We start from the raw sequence: 27,837 nt of genomic DNA, 5'->3' as shown, positions 1-27,837 counted from the left end.
ATTTTATTAGTAATGTTTTGAAATAAAAAGTAAATATTTACGATTATTATATTAATTTTGGTCCTTCTCAGATTATATTATGTTTTGGATGATAAGGAAACCAATTTCAATTTAAATTGACAAGTAATAAAATAGTAATATCACCAACGTAATCGAAGTCAATTAATTGCTGTATACACCTTAAAAGACAAATCATACTGTATTGTACCTTTGTCTAGCTTTGTATTTTTATTTGCAATGTTTTTATGATGTGTCGATGGTGTGTCTATTAAATAAATAAAAAAAATAAATAAATAAAGTCAATTAAATACGCGTCGTTAGGGATATCTCAAAACTGCCAATCAGATCTCGCTCAAATCGGACCACACGATAAGCATCATCTTTCGAATGCGAAATTAATAACACATAAATAATACATAAAAATACAGTCGAATAGAAAACCTCCTCCATTTTTTTAAGTCATTTAAAATCATCTATCAACACAAGTCACTCGTCTGTTAGTCTGTTACCTATAATAGGCATGCATTATGTTTCCTTTTTTTTGGTATCGCAGGGGAACCCTTTTACGGGTGATATCCAGGATGCCCGGGTAGGCATTCCTAGACCGTATATCGGCTTCAGCACTTGGGGGTGGAATACCGACCAAAACCCCTGCGGGAGCCTTCAGCCGCTTTAATTGGAGGGTTCCTGATCTGCAGGCAACAGGATCCCTCCAGCCGGCCTGGCTTCGGCGAAAAGACCAGACTTCTCCTCCATGGGAGACTATCCGGCTCAGGCATTATGTTTCCTACCTTAGGAACAGACGACCGTGAGTTTATTTTAAAAAAAAAAAAACAAACAATATAACGTTATGGAGGATTCAGTACAATCACTTCTCGCAAATATTTCACTTGTTTACTATAAACTAGATTTGTATATTTTCACGCTTCATATTTGAAATTTATCTTTAGAAAAAACATTAAATTTATTATCCGAAAACAAACTTATTAGGTACACGACTGGAATCGATTCTTGGGCGGTGCCAACTACGTATTTTATGTAACGTTCATTGTTTATGAGTCTTGCCACTTTGTATTTTTATCTTTTACTATGCGTTACTGTTAGTCAACTTCATAAAAAGAAGGTTCTTAATTCGAATGTTTTTCACCTCATAACTTTTACTGGGTTTACCGATTTTGATGATACTTTTTCTATCGAAAACTAATGCTATGGTGTGGTCGCATTTAAATTAGGCGAGATCTAACGAACAACGAGTTATCTCTTCTTCTATCTTTTTTTTATATTGGATAATTTTATCAGAAGCCAGTGAAACGATCCATATTTGATAAAACTATAATAAAATAATCGACTTACGAAAAAAAGTTTTGTAATTTGATGTGTTTGTATGTTATTCAAAAGTGCTTTTGCAACCGACTTTAATGAAGATATTAATTTATTTTCCTGAAACGTAATTAACTAGCCTCTTAGTATTTATACTAGCGACCTCTGTCCGTCCATATGGACGATAGATTTACACGATAAGTAATCACCAACATATCATTTACTAAAACCTTCTCCGAAACACGCTGCATCTTAGGGTATATAGGTATTATTCCGATCGGTTTTGTAGTTTTTGCAAGGTAACCGAACAAAAAAAAAACCAGCTCTCCATTTATTAGCATAGATAAAAGATATATATATATATATATATATATATATATATATATATAATAAAATGGTAGGTAAGTCAAAACTGTACATTGAATATTTTTTTAAAAGAATACTTGGGGTGTGATCTACAATCGATACCGAAGCCAAAAATATAGTTTTTAGAATTTTTGTCTGTTTGTCTGTATGTATGTCCGGGATAAACTCAAAAAGTACTGCATGGATTTACTTCAAATTTGGCAACAATATTATTAAGAAGTCGGGTCAACATATAGGCTACATATAATTACGCTATCACCTACGGGGAACGAGCAGTGAACCTTTATTTCTTCAACGCATTCTGTAACAACGTGTAATCTAACGACGCATATTTGAATGTTGTTGTTATTATGTTAATAACCATGTCATAAGCTAGCTTCACACTATAAATAAAGGCATTCTGTAGTATATTTAGTATCAGCATTGCACCCGTGCGAAGCCGGGGCGGGTCGCTAGTATATATATATATAGTTGCCTGATTCTGCTTTGTTTCTAGTTATAAAGGATCAAGCGATATGACGGACGAAAGTTAGCGATGGCCATCAAGTGTTTGGCAGCGTCGTATCAAACTTTCAAACTTGCTCTGAACTACCAAATTGAAACGCCATTTTGATTTTAATCTATGTAGTTTGCTTACATCAATAAATATAATATAAATGTAACGGGTCGCTGTCTGTACATTTAAGATATAATATATTATGAGAAAAAATATTATTGGGACCTTTACCAACGCAAATAGCATCCAAAACAATGATTGTCAGAATTTTTGTCTGTTTGTCGTTGTCGATTTAGATGTGGTTTTTACTAAAATATTGTGGTAATCTTAACTTAACATTTAGTGTTTGTTTCATGTCAATCGGTTCATAAATAAAAAAGTTATGCCAATTTAAACATTTAAAGAATCACATTGCACATGTAATGTCACTATTCCACGCGGACGAAGTCGCGAGCACAGCTAGTGTGTATTATATTAATTTATTATAATTGATAACTATTCGTGTGGCCAAAATATCACGGACAATTTCGGCCATGTCACGTAGCATAAAGTCACTAAAAATATTGTTCAATGTGATCGAGATTACAACGTCAATAGGATTTTAAAGACTAGGAGTATTGATATAGTTATTACCTTAACCTAAAATCTTTCTTTTCTCATAAAGATGCTAACAACAATTCTAAAATATTAACTATAATGGGTGTTTATCTACAAAACTATGCTTGTTATATAAACCTACTTCTGTGTTGCTACATTTCTCTACCTAACCCATTGTCACAATTGCAATGAACATGTTTTCTGCTCTCGTGATTGTTGATTTAATTCGGCCAGACCCCGGGTGTCATATACAAGTATGGATTGATTACATACATATATATAAAAAATTTACTATGTTAGGCGGGCTCTTACCTAATATTAAATGTATGTAAATACTAGCTGCACGGACAGACTTCATTCTGTCAAAAGTTAATAGTAATTTTTTTTTGTATTAACCTTCCGTGGGACTTAAGGAACATACAAAAAAATAATTAGCTGAATATAATGACGCCGTGTTGGCGCAACGGTCACAGCCATGGATTGTACCTGTTGCGCTGGCGGTTGCGGGTTCGATCCCCGCACATGACAAATATTTGTATTGGCTATACAGGTGTTTGCCGTCGTCTGGGTGTATTAGTGTAGTATATTTAGTATCAGCATGGCACCCGTACGAAACCGGGGCGGGTCGCTAGTTATAGTTATAAAATCTAACTTACCGTTTTGAAACCCCGATACATAACTCTGATTTCCTGTTTCGAAAACTTCGTCTGTCTGCATAGTTCTTCCAAAGCTACTGGGATCGGTTTTGGGGTCCTATTAGGTTCTAGTTCATACGCGTGCTCCTCGACAGGAGACTCCGGCGGTGTTGCCATTATTCACTTTTTTTTATTACTCACACATGTCACTTTGGCAATTATTTTTTATCTTAGGTCAACACATTTTTGAAATTGACACTTATTTTTTAATCTTCAGTGAGTTCTTTCTAACGTCGGATGGCAGGATATCTGTAATAAAATATATATATATTTTAAATTTATTTATTATGATATATTAGAGTAATCATAAGCACATACACAAAAAAATTTCGAAATTGACTTTCCAAAATTGACACTCCAACTAGCATGTCCAATTTTAAAGAAAACCCGAACATAATAAGAGTTTTCTTTTGGGTATATTACTAGATAACCTGGCGAACTTCATACCGATACATAATTATTTTTTTTGAGTTACATACACACACAAACACACACATATATATCATTTTATAAAAACCTATCCTAGACAATAAAGAGTACAAAAAATAATAATTGTGCAGCAGTTCGAACGACATGCGCAAAAAAATTTTTCCGGTTCATTTCTATATATATAGATAAATATACAAATATTCTTTATGTAATTTATCGCTTGCAATAAAAATATATCATTGAAAACGTTCGACGACGTGATAAATAACCTACGTCGAGTAATTCAATTGGTTACCTCGATTCGCGCGCAAAATTGGCAAGCCGCCATTACGTTGCTGGTATAAGTTGTCAAAAAGTGTTAACTTTGTTTTTTTTTCAGGATTTTATTTCTATTTCCTGGTACACGAAGGTGTAATTTAATCCATAAACTCAGCCGATTATTTTGCGTAGTTTAAAATGAAAGATTTATAAATAAATTATATTTTGTACAAAATGTACATCTAAAAAAATTGAACTCAATACATTTTTTTCTTTCTTTAGGATTCAATTTTTTTCACAAAAATTTATATGGCTCCAAAATTTTTCTTGTTAATGTTGTGTAAAAATAAAATGGAATTACGAATCTGTAAGGATTTTCCCCCTTTTTTAACCCTGAAGTGAACGAGTTAAAATAAAGATCGAATTGTTAAACTTTTATTTCGTGGTACGGTTGTATATATATATGTTTGTATGTATGTATCTATGTATGTATGTATGTATTGTGCTGTATATGTATGTGTATTTGTACTTGATAGTTGATATTGTTCTAGGTGACACTAATTGTTACTTCTCTGTATACACTTCCCTACCGCTTTTTCACTACGCTGTGTCCTATATGCCCAAAGGTTGTCTGGAAGAGATCGCTACTCTAGCGATAAGACCGCCTTTGTACACTGTTTTATTTTTATTTTTTTATTTGTAATATGTTATTGTGTTGATTGTTGTTGTGTACAATAAAGAGTATCTATCTATCTACTATTTAAGCATTTTCTATTAGTATATAATTCGTCCATGACTATTTATATATTATGTTTAATATTATTAATAGCCGGTATTTAATGTGTAAAATGAGAAAAGTCACTTTTTCCATTTTTAACGGGTTAAGACTAATAGGTACTGATTTGACAACTAAATAATATATGCATAAAATAAAAAAATTCTCTTCAGCTGATGATAGACTTGGTTATTTGGGAACGTTTTATGAAATAAACAAAAAAATGCGATTTTGCAGTTCCGACGATGTTAATAGTCACTAGCGAGTTAAGAAATGGCTAGTAAAAATCTTTTATTCCTTTCTTTCTTTCCTATCACATGTACAGTAATAATACACGTAAAACCTCTTTAAAATAACCTGTTAAGCTAATTACGATAAAATATATAATTGAAGTAAAAGTAGAAGGCTAGGTAAACTATATTGAGACCAACAATACTTAGAAAGGTTGAATCACGAATCATCGAATGTTGAATCAGAATCATACTGTTTGTTTCATTAAAAATTTAGTTTGACAGTTACTATTTCATTTATATGTCATATTTACATCATATGAGTTAGACGTCAAAATATTTTTACCGATACAATGTGTCCACACGCGAGTGGAAATCTAATCATTGAGTGTGGCTAATTAGAACTAGCAAGCAGCTAGCTTTTTATTTTATATACTTTTTATATTTTGTATATATTATGTTTATATATATTTGATGTATATATGTATATGTATGTATATTTACGTATTATATGTATATATTATGTATCTACATCTCCATGCCGTCTAATTCTTTTGTTTGTGTTTGTTCTTGTGGTTTTTAGCGATAAGACCGCCTTTTGTACATGTCTATATTTTCTTTTCGGTGTAAAATTTTTTCTCTGATAGTGTACAATAAAGAGTATTTGTATTGTATTGTATTGTACCTTTCAATATAATTTTTTTACCTGATTTCATATGTAAGGATTATTTTTGCCCATTGGTTATCCATAATCAGAATTATTGATACAGATAGTGTGCAGAAAGAATCTTGCTATCAGAAGATCACTGATTCCAGATAAATAGCACAGGTCTCAAGTAGTAATTTTTGTGTTCCTGTGTTGAGGTGGCCAGAGCTCTTGGAGAGCGTCAGGGCTGGGGTTTTATTTTGTATTTATTTATTTATTTATACTTAATTGCAAAATACATTAAAGAATTTTATGAAAGGTGGGCTTAATGCTAAAAACATTCTCTACCAGCCAACCTTAGGACGTAAAAGAGCAGACGTTTGTAGGTGTGCAAAATCGTGTATTAGTAAAATTCAGATAAAGAAGGAAAAAGCGAGGAAATATAAAATTGGCTTAGTATGTGTGTCGTGTGTGGCGTATGTGTGTGTATTGTGGCGTATACCATTTGCACACAGGGTTAGTTCTCTTTTACTTTTAGGCCTAACTCTGGCAACCTTTACTTTATTTTAAATAATAAACACAAGGGTAATGAAACAATGGTAGAGACTTTTCTATATTTGAAAAGGTTGGTTTTTATGTTATAATATGGGATAGGGTTGAAAACAGGCTTGTAATAGTCCTAGTGTTGATTGGATAAGAAAATATACATTATGAAATATTTAATTATATAGGCAGCATAAGAAGGTGCTCTTGGGGCCTATTTGAATAAAGTTATTTTTGATTTTGATAAAAGGTTTAGGTATATCTGAGTTATAAACAGGTCTCATTACAATAATATCGTGATACGCACAAATGATATTGATAACATATTACTTTAGTCCCAATTCGGGCGCCACTCGTACGTACAAAACGCTTCCAGCGGTTTCAAACACATTAATTTGAGGAAAAAAATAGCCTAAAAGCTATAAATTAGCTCGGTAAATGGGCTATCGAACACAAATATAATTTTTAAATTTAGACCAGTAGTTCCTAAGATAAGCGTGTTTAAACAAACAATTAAACTATTCAGCTTTAAATATAAACCTTGGTTAACTTCTTTGATATAAATCTTTGAGCCCGTCTTATAGATGTCAAGTAGTACCATTTAAATTATGGATATCTGGCGAGTACTCTTTCAGTTATCTCTAACCATTTCTTTCACTAAATGGGATAACAGTCTGTACGTTAATAATTAAAACGCTGTATTAATTATCGATGTAATTGAAGTACAACTGTTCTGGTGTCTCTGGTGTTGCGGTACGAGTAGTCGTCTAATACAGCGACGATTCACGGGTTCGGTTCTCGCTCGGGATGAATGTTTGTATTTATAGAAATATTCCTTTCCAGTTTCGACGTCTGTCCTTGTGGGTCTACCAACGTGCCTCGGGACGTTAAGCCGTCGGTCCCGGTTGTTATCATAAATACCTGATAACGATCGTTACTCATAGTAGGAAACATATCCGCCAGCCCGTAGTGGAGCAGTGTTGTTGATTAAGCTCCAATCCTTCTCCTACATGGAGAGGCCTATGCCCAGCAGTGGGATGTTACAGGCTGAATGCGTGCGTGCTGAAATAGATTTATTTCGTTTGCAAGAAATCAAAATTATTTATTAATATTTCACAAGAAAATTAAAACAAAAATTATGAATACTATATCATTTTATAACTCAAGTAAAAGGTTTATGTGACAAAGTTCCACATAAACATAAATTAAATGAAAGTTAGTACTTTGCCCCGTTAGAAAGAGATTTTATCTAGAAGTTTCGTATCGCGATCGCAATAATGACCGCGACCTCGCGTGACTGTTATAATTGTTTTATTATATTATAAAGGTTTGCGGTAAGTTCATTAATTAATCATAAACTAGCTGGTACCCGCGACGTTGTCTGCATTTTAGGACTTTTTCTCTGTACTTTAATCATTTATTTACGTATGGCACAGCCTACTGTGTATGTAATGTATCCTGCTTAGAATCTGGAGCTGCCAAACTGGGGAAGTACCTCGATCTTACAAAAGATCACAGCCAAATAACACTAGTGTCAATTAGTTTTTTGAAGTAAGGTAGTCAGAGCTCTTGGGGAGGTTCGGGGGGAGAGTCGCCAACGCGCTTAAAATGCTTCTGGTTTTGCAGGCGTTCGTAATTTATATGCCGCGGTAACCGCTTATCATCAATCAATCGGTCATCAATCAGGTGACCGTACGTTTGTTTCTTACCCTAGTCACTACTAACTGACTCGGCAAACGTTGTCTTGCCGCTAAACGCTATTTAAAAATAGGGGTTGATTGTAGAGGGCTGAAAATTTAGGGTTGTATGTATTTTTTAATGTTGCCTCATAAAAAAATAAAAAATAAATAATTTATCTAAAAATTAAAGAAAAACTTAGAATGGACTACCCTTAACATTTAGGGGGATGAAAAATAGATGTTGTTCGATTCTTAGACCTACCCAATACACACACAAAATTTCATGAGAATCGATCAAGCCGTTTCGGAGGAGTTTAACTACAAACACCGCGATACGAGAATTTTATATATTAGATATATATATTTCATTTTTTATTTATTTAAAAAGTCTACGTTTGACATTGTCAATAATAACTTACATAATGAAGAACTCCCGTATAAAATTTTATACCCTATTTCACCCACCTTTTGCCTTTATTCGCAAAAAAAGATAGCCTTTGTGTTTTCTCCAGGGCTAATCTATCCTTGCGCCTATTATAATCCGTTTAGTGGCTTAAGCGTAAAAGTGTAACAGACAGACAGAGCTACTTTCGTATTCATAATATTAGTATGGATATTTATATATATATGTTGCAGTCAAAACTCTTAACCAGTCAAAAGCACTATTGACTAGCAAAATCAGTCAGAAGTACTTTTGACCGTTTGCTTTAGTCAATAATACTTTTGACTAAAATAACAGTTAAAAGTACTTTTGCCCAATGGAGCTGGTTAAAAGTACTTTTGACTAAATGAGTCCGTCAAAAGTGGTTTTGACTGGTTGTATCAGTCAAAACTCTTCTCAAAAGTTAAGGTGTGGTCGATAAAAATAACGACAAACGCACATATAAACTTTTATATTACTCATTATTAGTGGAGAACGTGCTGATATTAGAACAAAAATGAGTGACTACGAAAAGAAAGAAGGCTTTAGCAAAGAAAAATTTGAAAAGTTTGCAATGGATGTGGAAGACGCGAAATTTAATGAAAAGGAAACACCCTTGCAGTACAGTAGACTACAACGCTTTAACACATTGAAGTTTGTGGTATAAAAAAATTAGTTACAAACACAGAACCTGTCAAATATTTTTGCCGGCTGAGGAAATCTACGACATTGTTGATGCTGCTCAAATTTCTATAGGGCATGGTGGTCGCGATAGACTTAAGAATGAAACAGCAAAAAAGTACGCTAATGTTACAAAAGAAATGATTAATATATATTTATCAATGTGCGAAGTATGCCAAAGAAAGAAAAGCAAGAAAAGGATGGGCCAGGTTTAGAAACCGATCCTGCACACTGAAATGAACAGCCGCTGCCAAGTCGATCTGATTGACATGCAGTCGCAAGAAGATCGCGGGCATAAATTTATTATGGTTTATCAGGATCATTTGACTAAATTTATTCACATCTAACGAGTTAATAGTGCTTTTGACTGACGCTTTTTTGCAGTTAAAACTACTTTTGACGGAGAGCGTCAGTCAAAAGTATTTTTAACCGCGAATTTGCAGTCAAAAGTACTAATAACCAATAATTTTCAGTCAAAACCACTTTTGACCAACTTGTCCAGTCAAAAGTACTTTTGACTGATTTCGCTAGTCAATAGTACTTTTGACTGGTTAAGAGTTCTGACTGCAACATATATAAGTTCATTATTTTAGCGGTTAATTTTGGATTAATAATAGTTTTTATCAGATCTAGAAACTAATTATTGAAAATGAAAACGGGTGTGCTTTAAACCAAACGACTGAAGTAAAACTTACGAAACGTATATCTTTCACTCCACTTCCATTCGCATCGTCTAACCCCCGAGTTAAGCGTGCGTAAACATATTTTACTTCCAAACGAGTGTGCATCTAATATCTCCTTCTCAACTTCCGTTCGCCTCGCCTGATCACACTTTTCGTAACGCTCTTGTAACGCATTCACTAGCTTTGCGTAAAGAAGCTTTACTTCAAAAATACTACTAATATTTTAAGTGCAGGAGTTTGGTTAAATGGATGTTTCTTACACTTTCAGGTAAAAAGTACCGATGTCTACGAAACTCGGTACTCAGGTAACTGGAGGTCCAGAATAACGCATAGGCTATTTTTTATCTAAAAGTGCTCACGGAACGGATCGTCCATTATAATCACGTAATGTGATATAGGTATAATGAGGTTTTAGATACAACAGAATAATAGTTTGCATCATAAAGAACCTAATTTAAAAACAATCTCTGCGTCATAAAGAACCTCTTTTTTATAAAATGTCAGCTGTCACGATATGTTTTTCGCGCTCAAATTAATTTTGACACTAAAATAAAGATTCCATTTAGTCTTTTTTTAACAAAGCAATGATTTCACTTCTTAAACTGATGAGTTTTTAAAGTTAATATTTGTTTTACATCTCAACTGCATTGGTTACGTAAATAGCAATAGTATTAAGAATTACAAGAGTATGTAGAATTTTTTTTATTTCTGATCTGATGATGAATCTATATAAAAAAATTGAGACAATTTCTCACAGGACTACATTTTTTAAATTAAATTATAATTAATTATAGAATACAAAAAAATACTTTTTTTTTTAATTTCAATTTCAGAATTTACATTTTTGCGTTAATAAGTGATTTTAAAATTAATCAGACAAAAATGAAACTAAAGGTTGGTGAAAACACATAGAGCGACTAGTACGAATGTAATAATCGTAAATAACGCGCTACATGCTGATTTCAAAGTAATATATGAAGCACATTTAAAAGGCTCTTTGCTTTTGTCCTTTGCCCTTTCAAGCTTAAGGGTAGGACGAATAAAAAAAAATGGAATAATAAAGTAAGTTTGTAAGCAATCTCACAAACATTCAGATTTATTATAATAACATTATTTAAATAAAATTTAATAAGGCCCTCTTTCGCTAGTTGGGGATAACACTATTAGACGAATGAGTGATTTTTTTTTAATGTAACTAGATCGATACGATTACCGTAGCATATAGACATCTGCAACACCATAAGCATCGCAGGCGCGTTGCCGACCTCATCCCCAGTACCCCTCGGGAATACAACACTGCTTGAAAAGAGTATTATTTAGCTGTGATCTTCTATAAGATCGAGGTTTTACCCCAGTCGAGCTGCTCCATATTTTGAACAGGAAATTTCCAGCTGTATTTACAGCCCTACCTCAGTTAAATGTTGTGTATCTGACAGTAAAAAGTTTTTTTGTTTTAATTTGCAATATAATGTATCACACAGTAAACGTGTTAGTATAGATTTCAGAAAGCTTAAAGTATATCATTAGCTGTTTATACATTTTAATTGTAGCTTCTTAAATCTCACGAGAACCATACATTTGAAGTAAAACTTCTTTACGCTCGCTTGACTTGGGGAGTAAGTTGTTGAATGCGTGATGAGTGCGTTACGAAATGTGTGATCGGGCGAGGCGAACGGAGCAAGAGAGAGAGGTGCGAGCACACATTTTCTTTCTCTCTTTCTTTCATAGCCTGTGTCGTATACAGTGCAGGCTTATTACCAAAGAAGTTTTACTTCAATCGTGTAGTCGAAAGCACACTCGTTTCTTACATTAATATTTTAACTGTGTATTCTTTAAGATTTCAAATACTACACATCCGTCTTTAAAATACTCGTAATAATAACATTACACAGACTGTAACATCCCATACATCTTTCTCCATATAGGACCTACAAATATCACCAAATAACTATTTTATTATCTGTATATGCTTAGACCTGTATTAGCATAGACCTGTTTATCATCAACTGTCTGTACTATTTTTTATTGAATGAAAATACCACTTGACTTGTACATTCCATATGCTTTTCATAGATCGCTTATAATGCAATATATCTCATAGTATTACGAATAATATCATGTTATCTAATTATATTATAATTTTATATTGCTTTGTCTGTTTATTTGATTTAAATTAATTAACTTTAAGTGATTTTTTTTATGATAGTATAGGTTAAACAACCGCTATATAAGTCTAGTCAATAAGCTCAAAAACGTGTTAAAGAGATATAAGGCTCCTAATAATATGAGCCATAGTTCATAGTCATAGAGCCATTATTCGATCCGGAAAGACGTCTAGAAAAGTGGGTCAAAAGGATTTTCTAGCACGCAAAAAATTGCATAAGTTATTGACAAATTAAGTTCCAAAAGAATTTTGTTTCAAATACGTATAAAATCAAATTCAAATTCAAATTTCGTATATTTTGACTATAATATTTTTTTTAATAACCATGTTTTAAATAAATAAATAATACATATAAATAAATAAATAATACATATAAATAAATAATGAGTTTCATTGACGTGCCTTAAAGAGCACGAAAAGACGTCGGTCGCGGTTATTATGATAACCACCTGATAGCGATCATTACTCTTAATAGGGAATATATCCGTCAAACGACAATGGGTCAGCGTGGTGGATTAAGCTTCAACCCTTCTCCTACATGGAGAAAGAAGCTAATGCCCAGCAGTGGGACGTTACAGGCTGGCTGATCGATCGATAGAATAGAACTTTAAAAAATATATAAAATATCTCTGTGATAGCTATTAAACTTGAAGCCGAGTATATAGAGCCTACAATTATTAAATCATAAAAAAAAAAATTGTCGGGGTTTTCAAAAAATATCCCTCAAGGCTGTTCAATAAAAAATAATTTATCATGAAGTAAATAGTTTACTGTAAGTAACACAATAAAAAATCACGCCAATAATAATTTAGCCCTCCAAGGTCCTGGCTACCAACAAAACCAACTTTTTTTGTGTATGGTACATAAAAATTATTAAGTAAAGAAAATACATTATCATATTACATCGTGCTGATTTCGATGATTCTTTTTTTAATCGAAAGGTGATGCCTGTTGCGTAGCCCTGTTTAAATTTAATCGATATCTAACGAGTACTTTTTAACCGACTTCCAAAAAAGGAGGAGGTTCTCAATTCGACTGTATTTTTTTTTTTTTTTTTTTTTTTTATGTATGTTACATCAGAACTTTTGCCCGTGTGGACTGATTTCGACAAATTTTGATTTAATCGAAAGGTGGTGTGTGCCAATTGGTCCCATTTAAATTTATTTGAGATCTAACAACTACTTTTCGAGCTATATCTAATAATGTGTTTTTACTTGACGCTTTTTTCGTCGACCTACGTTGTATTATACCGCATAACTTTCTACTGGATGTACCGATTTTGATAATTATTTTTTTGTTGGAAAGGAGATATCCCTAGTTTAGTACCATGATAAGGAAACCAGGATCTGATGATGGGATCCCAGAGAAATCGAGGAAAACTCTTAAAAATCCGCAATAACTTTTTACTGGGTGTACCGATTTTAATAATTTTTAATTTAATCGAAAGATGATGTTTGTCATGTGGTCACATATAAATTTTATTGAGATCTGATAACTACTTTTTGAGTACTCTTTGATAACGCGTAGTTACTTGACTATTTTTTCGTCGATCTACGTTGTATTACTCGTCGATGTAATTGAAGTCGGTTTTTTTTTTCGTTTGCGAGCAAACACAATTATTTAAGTATCCTTAATAATGAGTATTTACTTTTTGTCAATCTACGCTGTTATATACCTCGTTACTTTGTGGTGGGTGTACTCTGATTAAGATCGTTCTTTTCTTAATCGAAAGCTGGTTTTAGTGATTTAGTACTGTTTAAATTTGAGTGACATCTGACAAGTTTTATTTGAGCTATTTCTCATGTGTTATACGTCTTTGTTGATGTTAGTTAAAGTCTGTTTTCTTTTGTTTGGGAACAAAAGGACACGAAAAAATATAATTGAGAATCTACTCATCTTTTCCAATCGATTAAAAAAAATAAAACCATTTATTTTCACTAATAAATTAAAAATACCTGTTAATCGAAAGATCGTGACGCATTATCCAAAGGAAATGTGTAAACAATTGATAAAAATCTAAAACATGTCTACTCTGTTTCCAGAAAAGTCTTAATGTCAATAAGGCGGCATCAAAGCGAATTTACGATCAAAAACCATCTGAAATACAAGCGAATTCTTGACTTGATGCGTGTTTACGATACGCGTAGAGTAGGATGTGTATGATTTACGATCTATGTACCTATTCTCATTTAAAACTGAGAAAATACATATGAGTTCATCATAACTATAGACCAACAGTTGAATATCAAATAAAATGCAAAAAAATTAGCCTTTAAGGAAGTTATTCCTTATGAAAACTGTTAAATTGTTAACCTTTTGAATAACACGTTCATCCGTCTCGGTAAAATCCGCCATAGCTGTTTTTTTTTTTTTTGTTTCAGTGCTGTTAGCAGCCAATTTTAAATATACTATACATTAATCACAGAACCATCTAGTAAATACTAATCGAACTAGAATGATTCAAAGATAGCACATGAGAATATTTTTCTTAAAGCGGGCGATCACTGTCAGTGGGCAATTACTCTCTGGTTACCCTATGTATGCTGTGTGGTTACGGCATCAAAGAATATAGCCACTCCCTCACTTCTCGTGGGTGTCGTAAGAGGAGACTAAGAAATAACGCAGTTCCACTATCACCTTGGAACTTAAAAAGCCGACCGATGGCGGGATAACCATCCAACTGCTGGCTTTGAAATACACAGGCCGAAGATGGGCAGCAGCGTTTTCGGTGCGACAATGCCAGCCCTGCGATCACCAACCCGCCTGCCAGCGTGGTGACTATTTGCAAAAAACATGAGTTCACGCCATTTTTGGCGTGAATTTGTGGAGGCCTATGTCCAGTAGTGGACTGCGAAAGACTGCTGTGATGATAATTGTATTTGCTCGCAAACGAAAACAACCGACTTCAATTACATCGACAAGTAATACAACGTAGGTCGACGAAAAATAGTCAAGTAGAAACGCATTATTAGATATAACTCGAAAAGTAGTTGTTAAATCTCAAATAAATTTAAGTGGGACCCAATGACATACACCACCTTTCGATCAAATAATAATTGTGTTTGCTCGCAAACGAAAAAAAAACCGACTTCAATTACATCGAAGAGTAATACAACGTAAATCGACGAAAAAATAGTAATACTTTGTTCGTGTTCCATATAACGCGACATTATAAAATTGTAGAATTATATAATGTTCTACTGTTATTTCTAACATTTTGTTAGCGATTGTAGGCAGAAATTTCATAAAAGGCCCGTCGTCGATTCGCGCGAAGCGCTGACATCGCTAATTACGGCGGGTTTTTTAGTTGAAGCGGATTTATATTGAATTACGGTTTATGTCTTTTTTATTAAAAATATGTAATGTTCATGTTTTCACACAGCTCCGATGCACGACTGAAGTTTACCCCTTCAGATCAACTGTCTAAATAGGCACAAAAAGGCTTACTAGTCTAAGAAATATATTATTACTATATCAAATTGTAAATAAATGAATCAAATAACGCCATCTATCAGAACCTAATTGCGTTATTAGAAAACGTCTGAACGCCATCTCTAACAAGGTCATTCGTTCAGTAGATTTTACTGTTCAATTTTTTCATTCCGGGGCCTTAAATAAAAATCGATTCTTAAGCAGAAAACTCCAAAAAAAGTCAAGTAAATACGCCATATCAGATATAGCTTAAAAAGTTCGAGTCAAATCTCAATTATATTTAAATGGGACCACATGACAAGCACCACCTATCGATTAAAAAAAGAATCATCGATATCAGTAAAATAGTAATGAGGTTAATATAACGTTGGTCGACGTAAAATAGCCAAGTAAATACCCAGTATTAGCGATAACTCAAATATTAAAAGCTCAAATATATTTATAACGAATAAACTGCTACTCTCTACTCTAGTGGAATATTGTAATTTGATCGATAGTGAACGAAGTAGTTTCATTAAATTTTGATAGATGGCGTTGTGGCAAAGTATTGAACATGACCACAGTCGTCTTAACATCGTCATGTAAATACGTGTCATCAAAGATTACTCGAAAATTGCTCATTATATCTCAAACATATTTAAAACGGACGACATGACAAGTATTAGCTTTTGATTTATACAAAAAAGATCAAAATCAGTGCACCCAGTAAAAAGATATAACATATAATACAACGTAGGGTGACGAAAAAACCGTCATGTAATTACGCAATATTAGATATAACTCACAAATTACTAATCAAATCTCAATCAAATTTGAATGGGACCACGTAACGAATAGTAGCTTTTAATTTATATAAGAAACGTCAAAATCGGTGCACCCAGTAAAAAGTTATGAGGTATAATACAACGTAAGGTGACGAAAATAATGTCAAGTAAATACGCGTTATCAAAGATTAATCAAAAAGTAGTTATCATATCTCGATATAATTTATATGTAACCACATGATAAACATCAGCTTTCGATTAAAGTAAAAATTATCAAAATCGATACACCCAGTAAAAAGTTATTGCGGATTTTCAAGAGTTTCCCTCGATTTCTCTGGGATCCCATCATCAGATCCTGGTTTCCTTATCATGGTACCAAACTAGGGATATCCCCTTTCGAACAAAAAAAGAATTATCAAAATCGGTACACCCAGTAGATAGTTATGTGGTATAATACAACGTAGGTCGACGAAAAAAGCGTCAAGTAAAAACGCATTATTAGATATAATTCGAAAAGTAGTTGTTAGATCTCAAATAAATTTAAATGGGACCAATCGGCACACACCACCTTTCGATTAAAACAAAATTTGTCGAAATCGGTCTACCTGGTCAAAAGTTCTGATGTAACATACATAAAAAAAAAAAAAAAAAAAAAAAAAAAAAAAAAAAATACAGTCGAATTGAGAACCTCCTCCTTTTTTGGAAGTCGGTTAAAAAAAAAAATTGTCGAATTGAGACCTCCTCCTTTTTTTCGGTTTCGGAAGTCAGTTAATGATGATATGATGATGTGATTACCCTATGTAAATAAAAATTAATCTCGGAAATCCACGTACACGTATAACCAATAGGTGGACCGTACGTTTGTTTGTCGCCCTGGTCGTATAAAAAAAGTAATAAAAATTTAAGAAAAAAAGCTTTAAAAAAACCTAATAAAACCGCGATAAAGTCCAAAAAAGATTAGTTATAATGAGCGAAATTCGCTTTAACATTAGAAAACAATATTATAATTAAGTTAATTCGACTTTCTTACTCATTTCTGGTCACCCTATTCCACGAATTAAAACTTCAGCCTCTTTGAAGCGCTGTACGAATCAAACATGAACGTCTAATGTGAAAGACTACGGGTATAATATTGCAGTAAACGTTTTTAAAACTTTGTTTCGTGAACTAAGCTTTCAACACGGTTTTGTCTGTTTTATTTTAGACATTTATTTAAATAATAACGGACGGATCCATAATAAAGTATTGGATCACCATGCATGTGATACCGTCGGACCTAGCCGCTAAATAAATTAATAACATTAGCATTATAGGTACATACGATATGGATGAAAGCGACGAAGAGTGAATGGAGGAATGAATAACATTGATTACTTTGATATTTTTTCTTATAATGTTTATTTTGTATTTTGTGTCTTGATTTTTTGTATTTAACTCCTTAATTACAAATTATTAATAATAATAATGAAATATTAAATAAATAAATTAATTAATATTTAAATTATAATTCACATTAATATAATATATTGGAAAAAAAAATAATGAACATTTTAGTTGATTTAAAATTATTATTATTAATAATAAACATTATTATAGTTATTGTTATTTTGAAATTTGTTAAAATGTAATTATTTAAGGTTTGTAATTGTACTAACATTACTAAATAATAACACTATATAGGCTAGTCCCGACATAAAGATAATAATATTATTATTATTATAATTTATAGCACATTTAGGTAACTTAACTGAGGTAGTGCATAGAAGGAAATTTCTTCCCAGTTTGGATGTCTGTCCTTATCTGTGTCCGTGCTTCTGAGAGCACGTTAAGCTCTTTGTCCCGGTTGTCATAAATACCTGATCTTTACTCATAGTAAGAAACATATTCGGCAAACCGCAGTGGGGCAGCGTGGTGGATTCAGAGGCCTATGCCCAGCAGTGAGATGTTACAGGCTAAATGCGAATGCATACCGTATGTGTATACCTAATCTATATCATTTTCATATTTTAAATGTTTCGCACCTGCTGACTTCACACCTGCTAACCTTTAAATACAACTGTCATTGGTAATTTTGGCATTAGTAACGCTGCGTTCCATGCAGGTCGTATAACTAAAATAATTCATCTATATATTAAAAGAGGTTATATTTCTGAGAAGATCAAAGGAGTAACTTCTGAGTAAAATTAAGGGCACGTAGATAAATCGGTCGAATATATGTAACTAGCGGACCCGGCAGACGTTGTCCCGCCCGGAAAACGACAACCAAATTTGATAGCTTACATACCGATAGCAGCGCCACCTACCAGGTCCAATTGAGACAAAAACTACCCTATCTCCCAAGTTGGACCAAATTACAGATGCCTAGAAAATTTAATAAAAATTGGTTAAGTAATTTCGGAGTTACATACCAATAGCAGCGCCACCTGCTAGGTTTGATTAAGATAAAAACTACCCTATCTCCGAAGTTAGACCAAATGACAGATGCTTACAAAATTTGATAAAAATTGGTTCAGTAGTTTCGGAGTTTCATACATTTAAAATTTTCATTCTTAACGCCCACCCCAGAAATTCTTATTGGGTATGAGATAATGAAATCCACTCATTGATCATTTCTACATCATATATAAGAGTAATACATTAATAAAAAGTAGTCGAATTGAGAGCCTCCCCCTTTTAACCGACTCAAAAAAGGAAGAAGATATATTTTTTATGTATTCGCGAATAACTCCGTCGTTTATGAATCGAATTTGATTATTATTTTTTGGTGTAAAAGAGATATCCCGATGGTGTTATCATGATAAGGAAAGCAGGATCTGATGATGGAATCCCAGAGAAATCGAGGGGAACCTTCGAAAATCGTAGTGACGACTAGTGCGTTTGTTAGTTTTTTACGTCTACTTACATTGTATTTGTATATTGTCGATGTACTTTTTTTTTCGTTTGCTAGCAACCAAAATTATTTAATTCAATTAAAAATTATGATTTTAAAGTACTTTTGACATTAAAATAAAGCTAATTTTAATTGATACAATTTAAAAAAAACGCTTCACACGCAATTTCTATAGAATTTTCTTACGTATTAGAATTTTAATTAATTTTTGATTTGTGTTTAGTGTAACAAAATTAATAATTCACATACAGACAAATACGCGGGAAAGAACAAAGTAAATGAAATAATTTTATGCGCCATTCAAAATGGCAGCCGGCCAGTTCTGGCGGTGCTTTGTTTAATATCACATTAACAATGCCATTCATACATACATGTATATACTTATGAGTAAATATTTACCTGAACTTGGAATTTTATCTAACACTAGACGATTCTCCCTGTTCCGTTTGCAATTAAACTTTTGTAAAATTGCTTGACATTTAGACTTTATTCGGTTACAGATTAAAAATATTAACTGCTTTTTATTTTAAAATTTCTTGACAGTACCTTTTGTAAAGGTTACTAATGAAGCTATCTGGCATACAACGGTATCTAGTAGATAAACGTTAATCATATTGATATATTCAGTTTTTCTTATACGTACTCGTACCATCAAACTGTAAATACCTCAACTCTAAGATTATTCTATTCGCAAATTGTAAATCCAAAATTCATAGCTTATTTGCCGATCTGAAAACGACTCTAAAATGCTTCCTGCTGATAAAGCCTATTAGTAACTTATTTGCCAGATACACTATAGCAACTGGTGAAGCCTTTACGTTTCTCTTATCATTATATTTATGATTATTATATTTCTTGATAGTGTTTATTGAACATTTAGAGGTGATTAGCTGTTATAGGTGATTCTTAACGCTACAAAATGTGGGATAGTGGCGTTTCGAATGATAACATATATAATATTAAACAGATTTTTTTAATGCATATCGAACCATCGAAAGCGCTTTGTTAACCCTACCCCCAATACCCAAGGAGCTCTGGTCACCTCACTCACAAAAGGAACACATCACTGCTTGAAAGCAGTATTATTTAGCTGATATCTTCTGTAAGATCGAGGTAGGAGGTCGATCCAGACGGGTTGCTCCAGATTTAGAGCAGAACATTTCCTGTTGTGTTAGCTGAGGTAGGGCACAGCAGGAAACCGCCGGGGTGAGATGGCGAATGCTAACGCGACCCCATCTCGCCCCACCCAGGCGGACGACTGCTCACACGTGGTGGTAGTCAGTAGGAGTCTGACATAACCCTCTGGCGCCCCCGTGCTGGAGGGTATCCATGATGGATTTTCCCCACGTAAAAAAAAAAAAAAAGGGCACAGCAGGAAATTCCATCAAAGCACGTTGTACTTCTTCTCGATTACACGCTTTACAATTTGGTAAGTTTATTTTTTTATTAATTTTTCAATTTTTTTTTAAAGGAAAGTAAAGTAGATTAATCGATAAAAAAATTTTTCCCAAATGAAAAAGTTATAGTAGTATATGTATTATAATTGTGATTACTTATAATTCTGTCATACTGTCTGTTTACCTTAATAAACAATAACATAATTGAATATACAAGATATGTTTTAAAAGATTTCATTCATATAGTAATTAATGTTTAATTTCTGGTCCTGAATGTAAAAAAGTACCGACAAAATAACCAGCATTTCCCACTCAATTAACTCGGTATTAAAATACAAACGCTATGCAAAGCGTACTTGAATTTGTAGAAAAAAATCACTTACTGAACAAACAGAATATCCAAAACGACTGTATATATTTTTATATCTCGCACATAGAGTACCTACCCGTAAAAAAAACATTAGAAAAAACACGTGTTATTGTGATGACGACTTTTGGATATTATACGCATATATAGAGAGTAAAAAAATTTCAGTTATCCACAATCCACAGATCCACAGCTTAAAGTATTCTCCGAGACACGGCGGGGAGACCCACAAGAATAGACATCTAAACCGGAAAGAAATATTGGTATAAATACAAATACGCATCATTAGTAGGAATCGAATCCGCAAACCGTCGGTGATTAGACGACTACACCTAGCACTACACCATATCAGTAGTTATCTACTATAAACAGCTCCTTAGTCGTTCACTCTTGACAGAGTGGACGTGGTTGATGACGATTCATTGGCTAAAGCAGCCTCCGCTATACGCCTCCAACTGATGCGGTTTTTCGGAAAATCGCTATAAACATACTAGCAGACTCGGCAAACATTGTCTTGCCTCTGAACGCTTTTTTAAAATAGGGGTTGGTGGTAGAAGGGTGAAAATTTGGGTTGTATGTATTTTTCAACGCCAAATCATAGTAAAATAAAAAATAAATAATTTATCTAAAAATTAATAATTAAAAAAATAGGGGTGGACTACCCTTAACATTTAGGGGATAAAAAATAGATGTTGTTCGATTCTCAGACCTACCTAATATGCACACAAAATTTCATGAGAATCGGTCAAGCCGTTTCGGAGGAGTTTAACTACAAACACCGCGACACGAGAATTTTATATATTAGATTAGGTGCTTATTTATGTATTCATATTGTGTATATACACGATACAAATGTTCATATTAATTCTGTCAAAATGAATTATATTTTCCTGGCACGCTGTGTATTTTAATTTTTCAAATGAACTTAAAGGGCCAAGACGTGCAGTATATGGAAAGTGTTTGATGGTAATTATGATATAATGTAACAGAGAATATCAAAGATGAATAAAGTAACTGAAACAGTATTTAAGGGTTTTACTGCTAAGCATTATTTTTCCCATATGGGCCTTTCTATAGCACAGGCTGTTTCGTTGGTTTTCGTGCTCGCTCATGGCAAACAGGTATACAGGGCTGGGCGTTTGTGCTTGTACCCCTTTGTGTTGTGTTCCGGACACAGGAATAAATACTACTGGGAGTATGCGGAGTTCTTGCCGATTCTTCTCTGCAGAATCTACATTCCAGATCGGTGGTAGCTTTACTTTTACAAAAGTAATAATTTATTTTTAAAGTTTTAATTTGTAAAATGACGATTCGAAAGTGCTCTAGACGCGAGCAAATTTGAATAAAACTGTTTTTGATTTTGATTTCGATTTTGATAAGTGTACGGCGTTTATTTATTTTTTTCTTGAAGCGAAATAATCTCAAAATCACCAAATCATTCTAAGAAGTATTTTCGTTTTAATAAGCATGTTAATTTTGGAACTTTATCAGTCATAACGTCTCATTACGACTCAAAAACAAATCGACGTTCATGAACGAGAAGGAATAATGCAAAGTATCTAGTACGAGTACGTAAAGTTTTATATTCAAACCAGACGAAATATTCATTGATCGGCTGATCGTGGTTAGGGGACGAATATAATGAAAAACATCCCTAAATAAAATATTTATTGTGGTAGGGCTCAGCAGGAAACATCACATGCAGAAGATCACAGCAACATAATACAGCTTTCAAGGAGTGTTGTGTTCCCGTGGTGAGCAAGTCTACCAGAGCTCCTGGGGGGGGGGGGGCTACGCGCTTGTGATGCTTTTGGTGTTGCCAGCATCAGGCTACGGTAACCACTTACCATCAGTATCGCAAAATATATATTATTATTTTTATTATACACCACATAAGCCTATATCTGAGTCCAAAGTCTAATCTATAATACATAATTTATGTAAAAAATTACCATAATTACATACGCGGCTAAGCCGTAAAACCGCGATAAACAGAAATAGCTTTTTTCTATTTCTTGTTTGTATGAATTTATTTTAGTTTATAAAGATTAAACTGTTGTAAAATCATTTTCATTTCCCGAGCACCAGTCGTCATCCGAACTGAAAGCCATTTTGTTATTAAAATAAAACTTACAATAGAATAAACCTGAGTTTCGACTAAAATATAGCTTCATATCGCTTTAATTATTTTTTAATACTATTTAGGCTGGTTGGAAAACGTTATGATTTAAAAATGCGTTAGTTGTTTTAATTATCTGATATTGATAATTAAAACAACTAGATATAATATTTTTGTTTAAAATTGCTAATAATCACACGGACTCTCATTTTTACTTAGCAATCTACTTTGGAACTGTCCACGGTCTGGTTCACGTCATCCGAGGTGTTTTCATACTCCAACTTGTCATACATCCTATAACGGTAATTCGTTTTTGATCAGAGCTTGTCGTGAATAAAGTGAGCCTTTTGAGAATTTTGGTTTATTTCATTTATCTTTGCCTGAATATAGAATGCAGTTGTCGAATTTCATTAAAACAATTTATTGTGGAATGAATTTTATATCGATGATTTTTGCTTTTTTTGAGTTTTTGATGTTGATTAATTTATTATAGCTTATCATTACTTTGGAGTGCTTTTATAAAATAATAATTGGTGGAAACTTTGCTGGATTTTGTAAAATTTATTTGTGTTAATATTTTTATTATGTATATCTGTTTGTTTCCCAAATATTAAATAAATAAATAAAAATAAATTGATCCTACTAATATAATAAACTCTGTTACTCTTTCAGGAAAAAACTGCGAGACTGATTTTAATGAAACTGGATGGCACAAAGATAGCTGGAGATCTAGAATAACATAAAAGCTACTTTTAATCCAGACGTTTCTACGGGATTGGAAACCGCATGGTGAATTTAGTAGTATATCATAACAGAATTAGAATGAGTTCTTGTTGAAATAGAATGGCAATTATGTTAGATGAGTAATTACAGTTATAATGAAGATTTATTAGATTGTACCTGTTGCGCTGGCGGTTGCGGGTTCGATACCCGCACATGACAAACATTTGTATTGGCCATACAGGCGTTTGCAGAGGTCTAGGTATTTGTGTAGTTTTTCTGGGTCTCCCCACCGTGCCTCGAAAAGCACGTTAAGCTGTCGGTCCCGGTTGTTATCATGTACACCTGATAGCGATCGTTACTCATAGTAGGGAATATATCCGCCAATCCGCATTGGAGCAGCGTGGTGGATTAAGCTCTGATCCTTCTGCTACATGGGGAAAGAGGCTATGCCCAGTAGTGGGATATTACAGGCTGAAGCGTTTATTAGATAACTAAATCAAAAATAGCAGTAGCAAAGTTACAAAATTGATAGTTTACGATGGGTGTATTGCAACGATCTAATCTTTAGACTACCTATCGTTAGGTAAAGGCCATCCATATATTCTAATATTATAAAACTGAAAGGTTTGTTTGTTTAAACGCGGTAATTTCGGGAAATAATTGTTCGAAATGAAAAATTCTTTTTATGTTGGATCGAGGAAGGCTATGCTATTTTTCCCTCACATTAACGCGTGCAAACTCATGAGAAGCAGCTAGTATAGCATTTAGTTCAAAGCAATACAATGTTCTACTTTGGCTTGGCAAATAATCGCATTACATTTTTAATTACACACTCTCTCCTAAGGGAACCGTGCTGATTTCATGATTATTAGTGCAGTATACTAGCTTAAAGCGTGCTTAAATTGAAATTTTATTAAAATTTACCCAGTGGCAGCGTATCGTCCGCCTAATAGTAAGCAAACTGTATCCCAGAAATCACCTGAACACAGCGCATTCTTGTAAACTCTGGCTATATTATCCGCTGGCGGTCTGATCCAGGTTTTAATTGAGTTATGTTTTGCGAAGCCTTATTTCATACAAATGAAGAACATAATTTACAACACCTATATAAATATATAAATCAACTACTGTGTTAATGGGTCTACAGATCATTTAACTTGTCCAAAAGAAAAAGTGTATCTTGCTCATCAATACCCGTACAACATGTAAAGTATAAAGCGATTCCGTAACGCCTTTTTTTATCGCCATGGATATTGAGCGCTGAAACTTCATTTCGACATTTTGTGGACTGATATATAGATATTTAATTAATTCCGATTTTATATCATTTAATTTTATTTATTTATTTTATTTAATAATTTTCATACGTACAAAATTATATACATAATATATTTGTCATAGAGACTCACGTAAATTTTGGTACTCAACAAGACTATTTTCTGTTCGCGAACCCTGCACGACGCGCAGAGTGGGGACTCTGTCATCGAGCGTTCAATATCCGCCGATACCTATAACTTAGGCCAAAAATATTCTATATTAAAAATACATATGTACTTGAACTGTTCTGTTACTATGAGTGTGATCCAGTTCCATAAAGCGATAACAGATCAGCAATCGACCTATATGTGTATCCTTGGCACTAAAATATTAGATTGGAGTACGAATTTTCTTACACCCAGAGTTTTATTTCGAGAGAAAAATACGTTTGATAAATATTATTCCATGAGTTTAGTTCATTTTTTGGCCTGTATGTGTGTCTTGTTTATATTGTCTATATGGACCCTTTCATGAATGAATCATTTCTAATCCTTCTACTACATGGGGAAAGAGGCCTATGCCCAGTAGTGGGATATTACAGGCTGAAGCGATATGGACCTTTCAATATACACTTACGTTACATATAATTTATATAAGTAAAAATGAATCCGGAATGGTAATACTAAGCGCATAACTCAAAAATCGCTGGATCAATTCGACTATTTTCTTGTTTATAAAATAATAATGAACATAACACAATACATAAGCATAAACATTCAGAGCATGTCACGCTACTACTATATGGCCATGACAAATGTTTGTAATATGTGGGGATCAAACCCGCAATCGCAAGCGCAACAACCAGTGCTATGACCGCTACACCAATCGTAGGCAAAACTATGCAACAAGATGGATTTGAATAAATCTTAGCACGAGTTAAGCCCTACTATTACTAGGATACTACATTTATTACGATAAAAATCAAGGTTCCCTAGGGAGGTTTCCCTATGTCATCGCAATCGATGCCACGAGTAACTCTTGTAGTGTACAAAACTATTTTGAACTGCTTGGTATCCCATAGCTTTAACAAACAAATCAAACTTATATTTAAAATTAATGTTTTAAAACAATTTGTTTGCAAGTTCTATTAAGGCATTTTTAATCAAATGAGCGACTTTTAACTCGTTATATTATAATAGCACTATAGATCACTATATAGCGGTAAATAGTCAATGAAACGACAACTTTACGAGCTAATAAAGACAGCGGACATTTGCAGTTGGCTGGCCATTTATAAAAATGTTTTCAAGTGACATTTACTTTGTTTTGTCTTTGCTATTTTAAAAATATTTTTTTCATTTACTGTTTATAATCCTATTAGGGTTTTTTTAGTTATTTCCGTATTTATTAAATGCTTTGATATAAACGACATATCTGTAGAATAATTAAACTGATAATTGTTGCCGATATGTTCTTCTGTTTCACTATCCAATTTTACTTTATCTGTCAGATATTTTTCTACTTACAACTAGTAAAAAACAGGTGTAATTTATTCCTTGAATTAAATCAAGCCATAAAAATAATTTAAGTATAAAACGAATAGTTATTTAAAACTAGTACATAACAAGACACGTAAAGTTTAAACGATCGTAATGTTTCCAAACGTTTTCTCGTATTTTACTTTATTTCTTAAGAATGTTCTAGAAGTATTAGACAAACTTAAAAAAATAAACCGAATTGATAACACATTTTTTTTAACAGAAAGTTAACCATAAAGACAGAAATATAAAAAATGTTTCTCTTACAAAAAAAACCAAGTCGTTTTTCGCGCTAAAAATAGCTTACATTTTTTAATGTTTAACTGCAGGCCAAAGATCTCCGCATAATGCCTAGCAAATGAGACTGGCCGTAGTGAATACTTTCTTCGCGATTCACCTTGGTAGGCGATGTTTTCTTATTAATATTAAACGAGTTTGAATTAAAACTTTTTCTTGTATTATTTAGCGCGAATTTTCGTTTTCCCTTTTTTTTCTAAACTGCGTGAAGTTTTCATTATCTGGCTAAACTTATTAAAAAAGTACATAAATTATGAAAATTTGAACTATAAAAATTATTTATTTTCATCGTGTTTTTTAAGCTTATTTTACATTTTTTTTCTCTCGAAGTTTTAGGAGCGTTCGCATTTATTGCTACCGTTTTTATTAAGAGTTATAGAATAATGTTTCACAACCTAATTTACTTCTGGATAATGTAAGATACATTGATCTTTATTTAAGAAAAAAAAATGACTAAGACTTTTAATGGATAACTTTCTGTACCCGCGATTTAATCTGCATTGAATTTAACAAAAAAGTTCAGTTCGCAGATTTAAAAAATAAATAAATTACTAAAATAAAAATAGCCCAAGTTACTTCTTATTCCATCAGTTATCTGCCAGTGAAATTCTCGTCAAAATCGATCTAGCCGTTTCAGAGATTGGCCGGAACAGTGTAACAAAAATTGTAAAAAATGTTATTTTGATATGTGTACCGTGTATACAAGCATATGCATTTAGTAAAAAGCGGTTATTTTATATTACAAATAGACACTCTAATTTTATTTATTTGTATAGATTTATAACGGCTATTTTTTCCTTAGGCAGACAACTTGATACCTAAGTTTTAGGTGACAGCCGAATGATGTCAAGAAAAATCAAATATTTCCACTTTATAATATTAGTTAGAATTATATAACTATAAAAAATTTGAAACTGGTGTAAACTAGTTCAAAACTAGTATAAAACTTGATTTTTTTGTTTTACAAATTTAATGTTAAAAATAACAAGCGCACTCACAAAACTCAACTAGTCCAAAACAAATAGTAAAATCTCTACCCTGCTGCGTTATTGAAAATAAAAATATTAATA

At 32.9% G+C, this 27,837-nt stretch overlaps 1 protein-coding gene and 1 long non-coding RNA gene across 3 annotated transcripts in view; one reads left to right on the top strand and one right to left on the bottom strand.

The window, feature by feature from the left end:
- Positions 1 to 27,837, bottom strand: part of LOC123667216 (Kv channel-interacting protein 1) — a 106,662-nt gene that overhangs the window by 27,288 nt on the left and 51,537 nt on the right. For both annotated transcript variants that reach the window (XM_045601173.1, XM_045601172.1), the window contains exon 2: positions 3,436 to 3,723. In XM_045601173.1, the coding sequence (XP_045457129.1) occupies positions 3,436 to 3,591 (156 nt within the window). In that variant the 5' untranslated portion in view covers positions 3,592 to 3,723. The remainder of the gene's footprint in view (positions 1 to 3,435; positions 3,724 to 27,837) is intronic.
- Positions 175 to 26,546, top strand: LOC123667218. Its single transcript, XR_006745417.1, has 3 exons — positions 175 to 259; positions 8,880 to 8,886; positions 26,536 to 26,546. It is a non-coding gene; the product is annotated as an uncharacterized LOC123667218 (long non-coding RNA).

Source organism: Melitaea cinxia, chromosome 27 (assembly GCF_905220565.1).
Source record: "Melitaea cinxia chromosome 27, ilMelCinx1.1, whole genome shotgun sequence".
NCBI classification, from domain to species: domain Eukaryota; kingdom Metazoa; phylum Arthropoda; class Insecta; order Lepidoptera; family Nymphalidae; genus Melitaea; species Melitaea cinxia.
The sequence above is the reverse complement of the archived record's forward strand: the minus strand, read 5'-3'. Positions and strand labels throughout refer to the sequence as shown.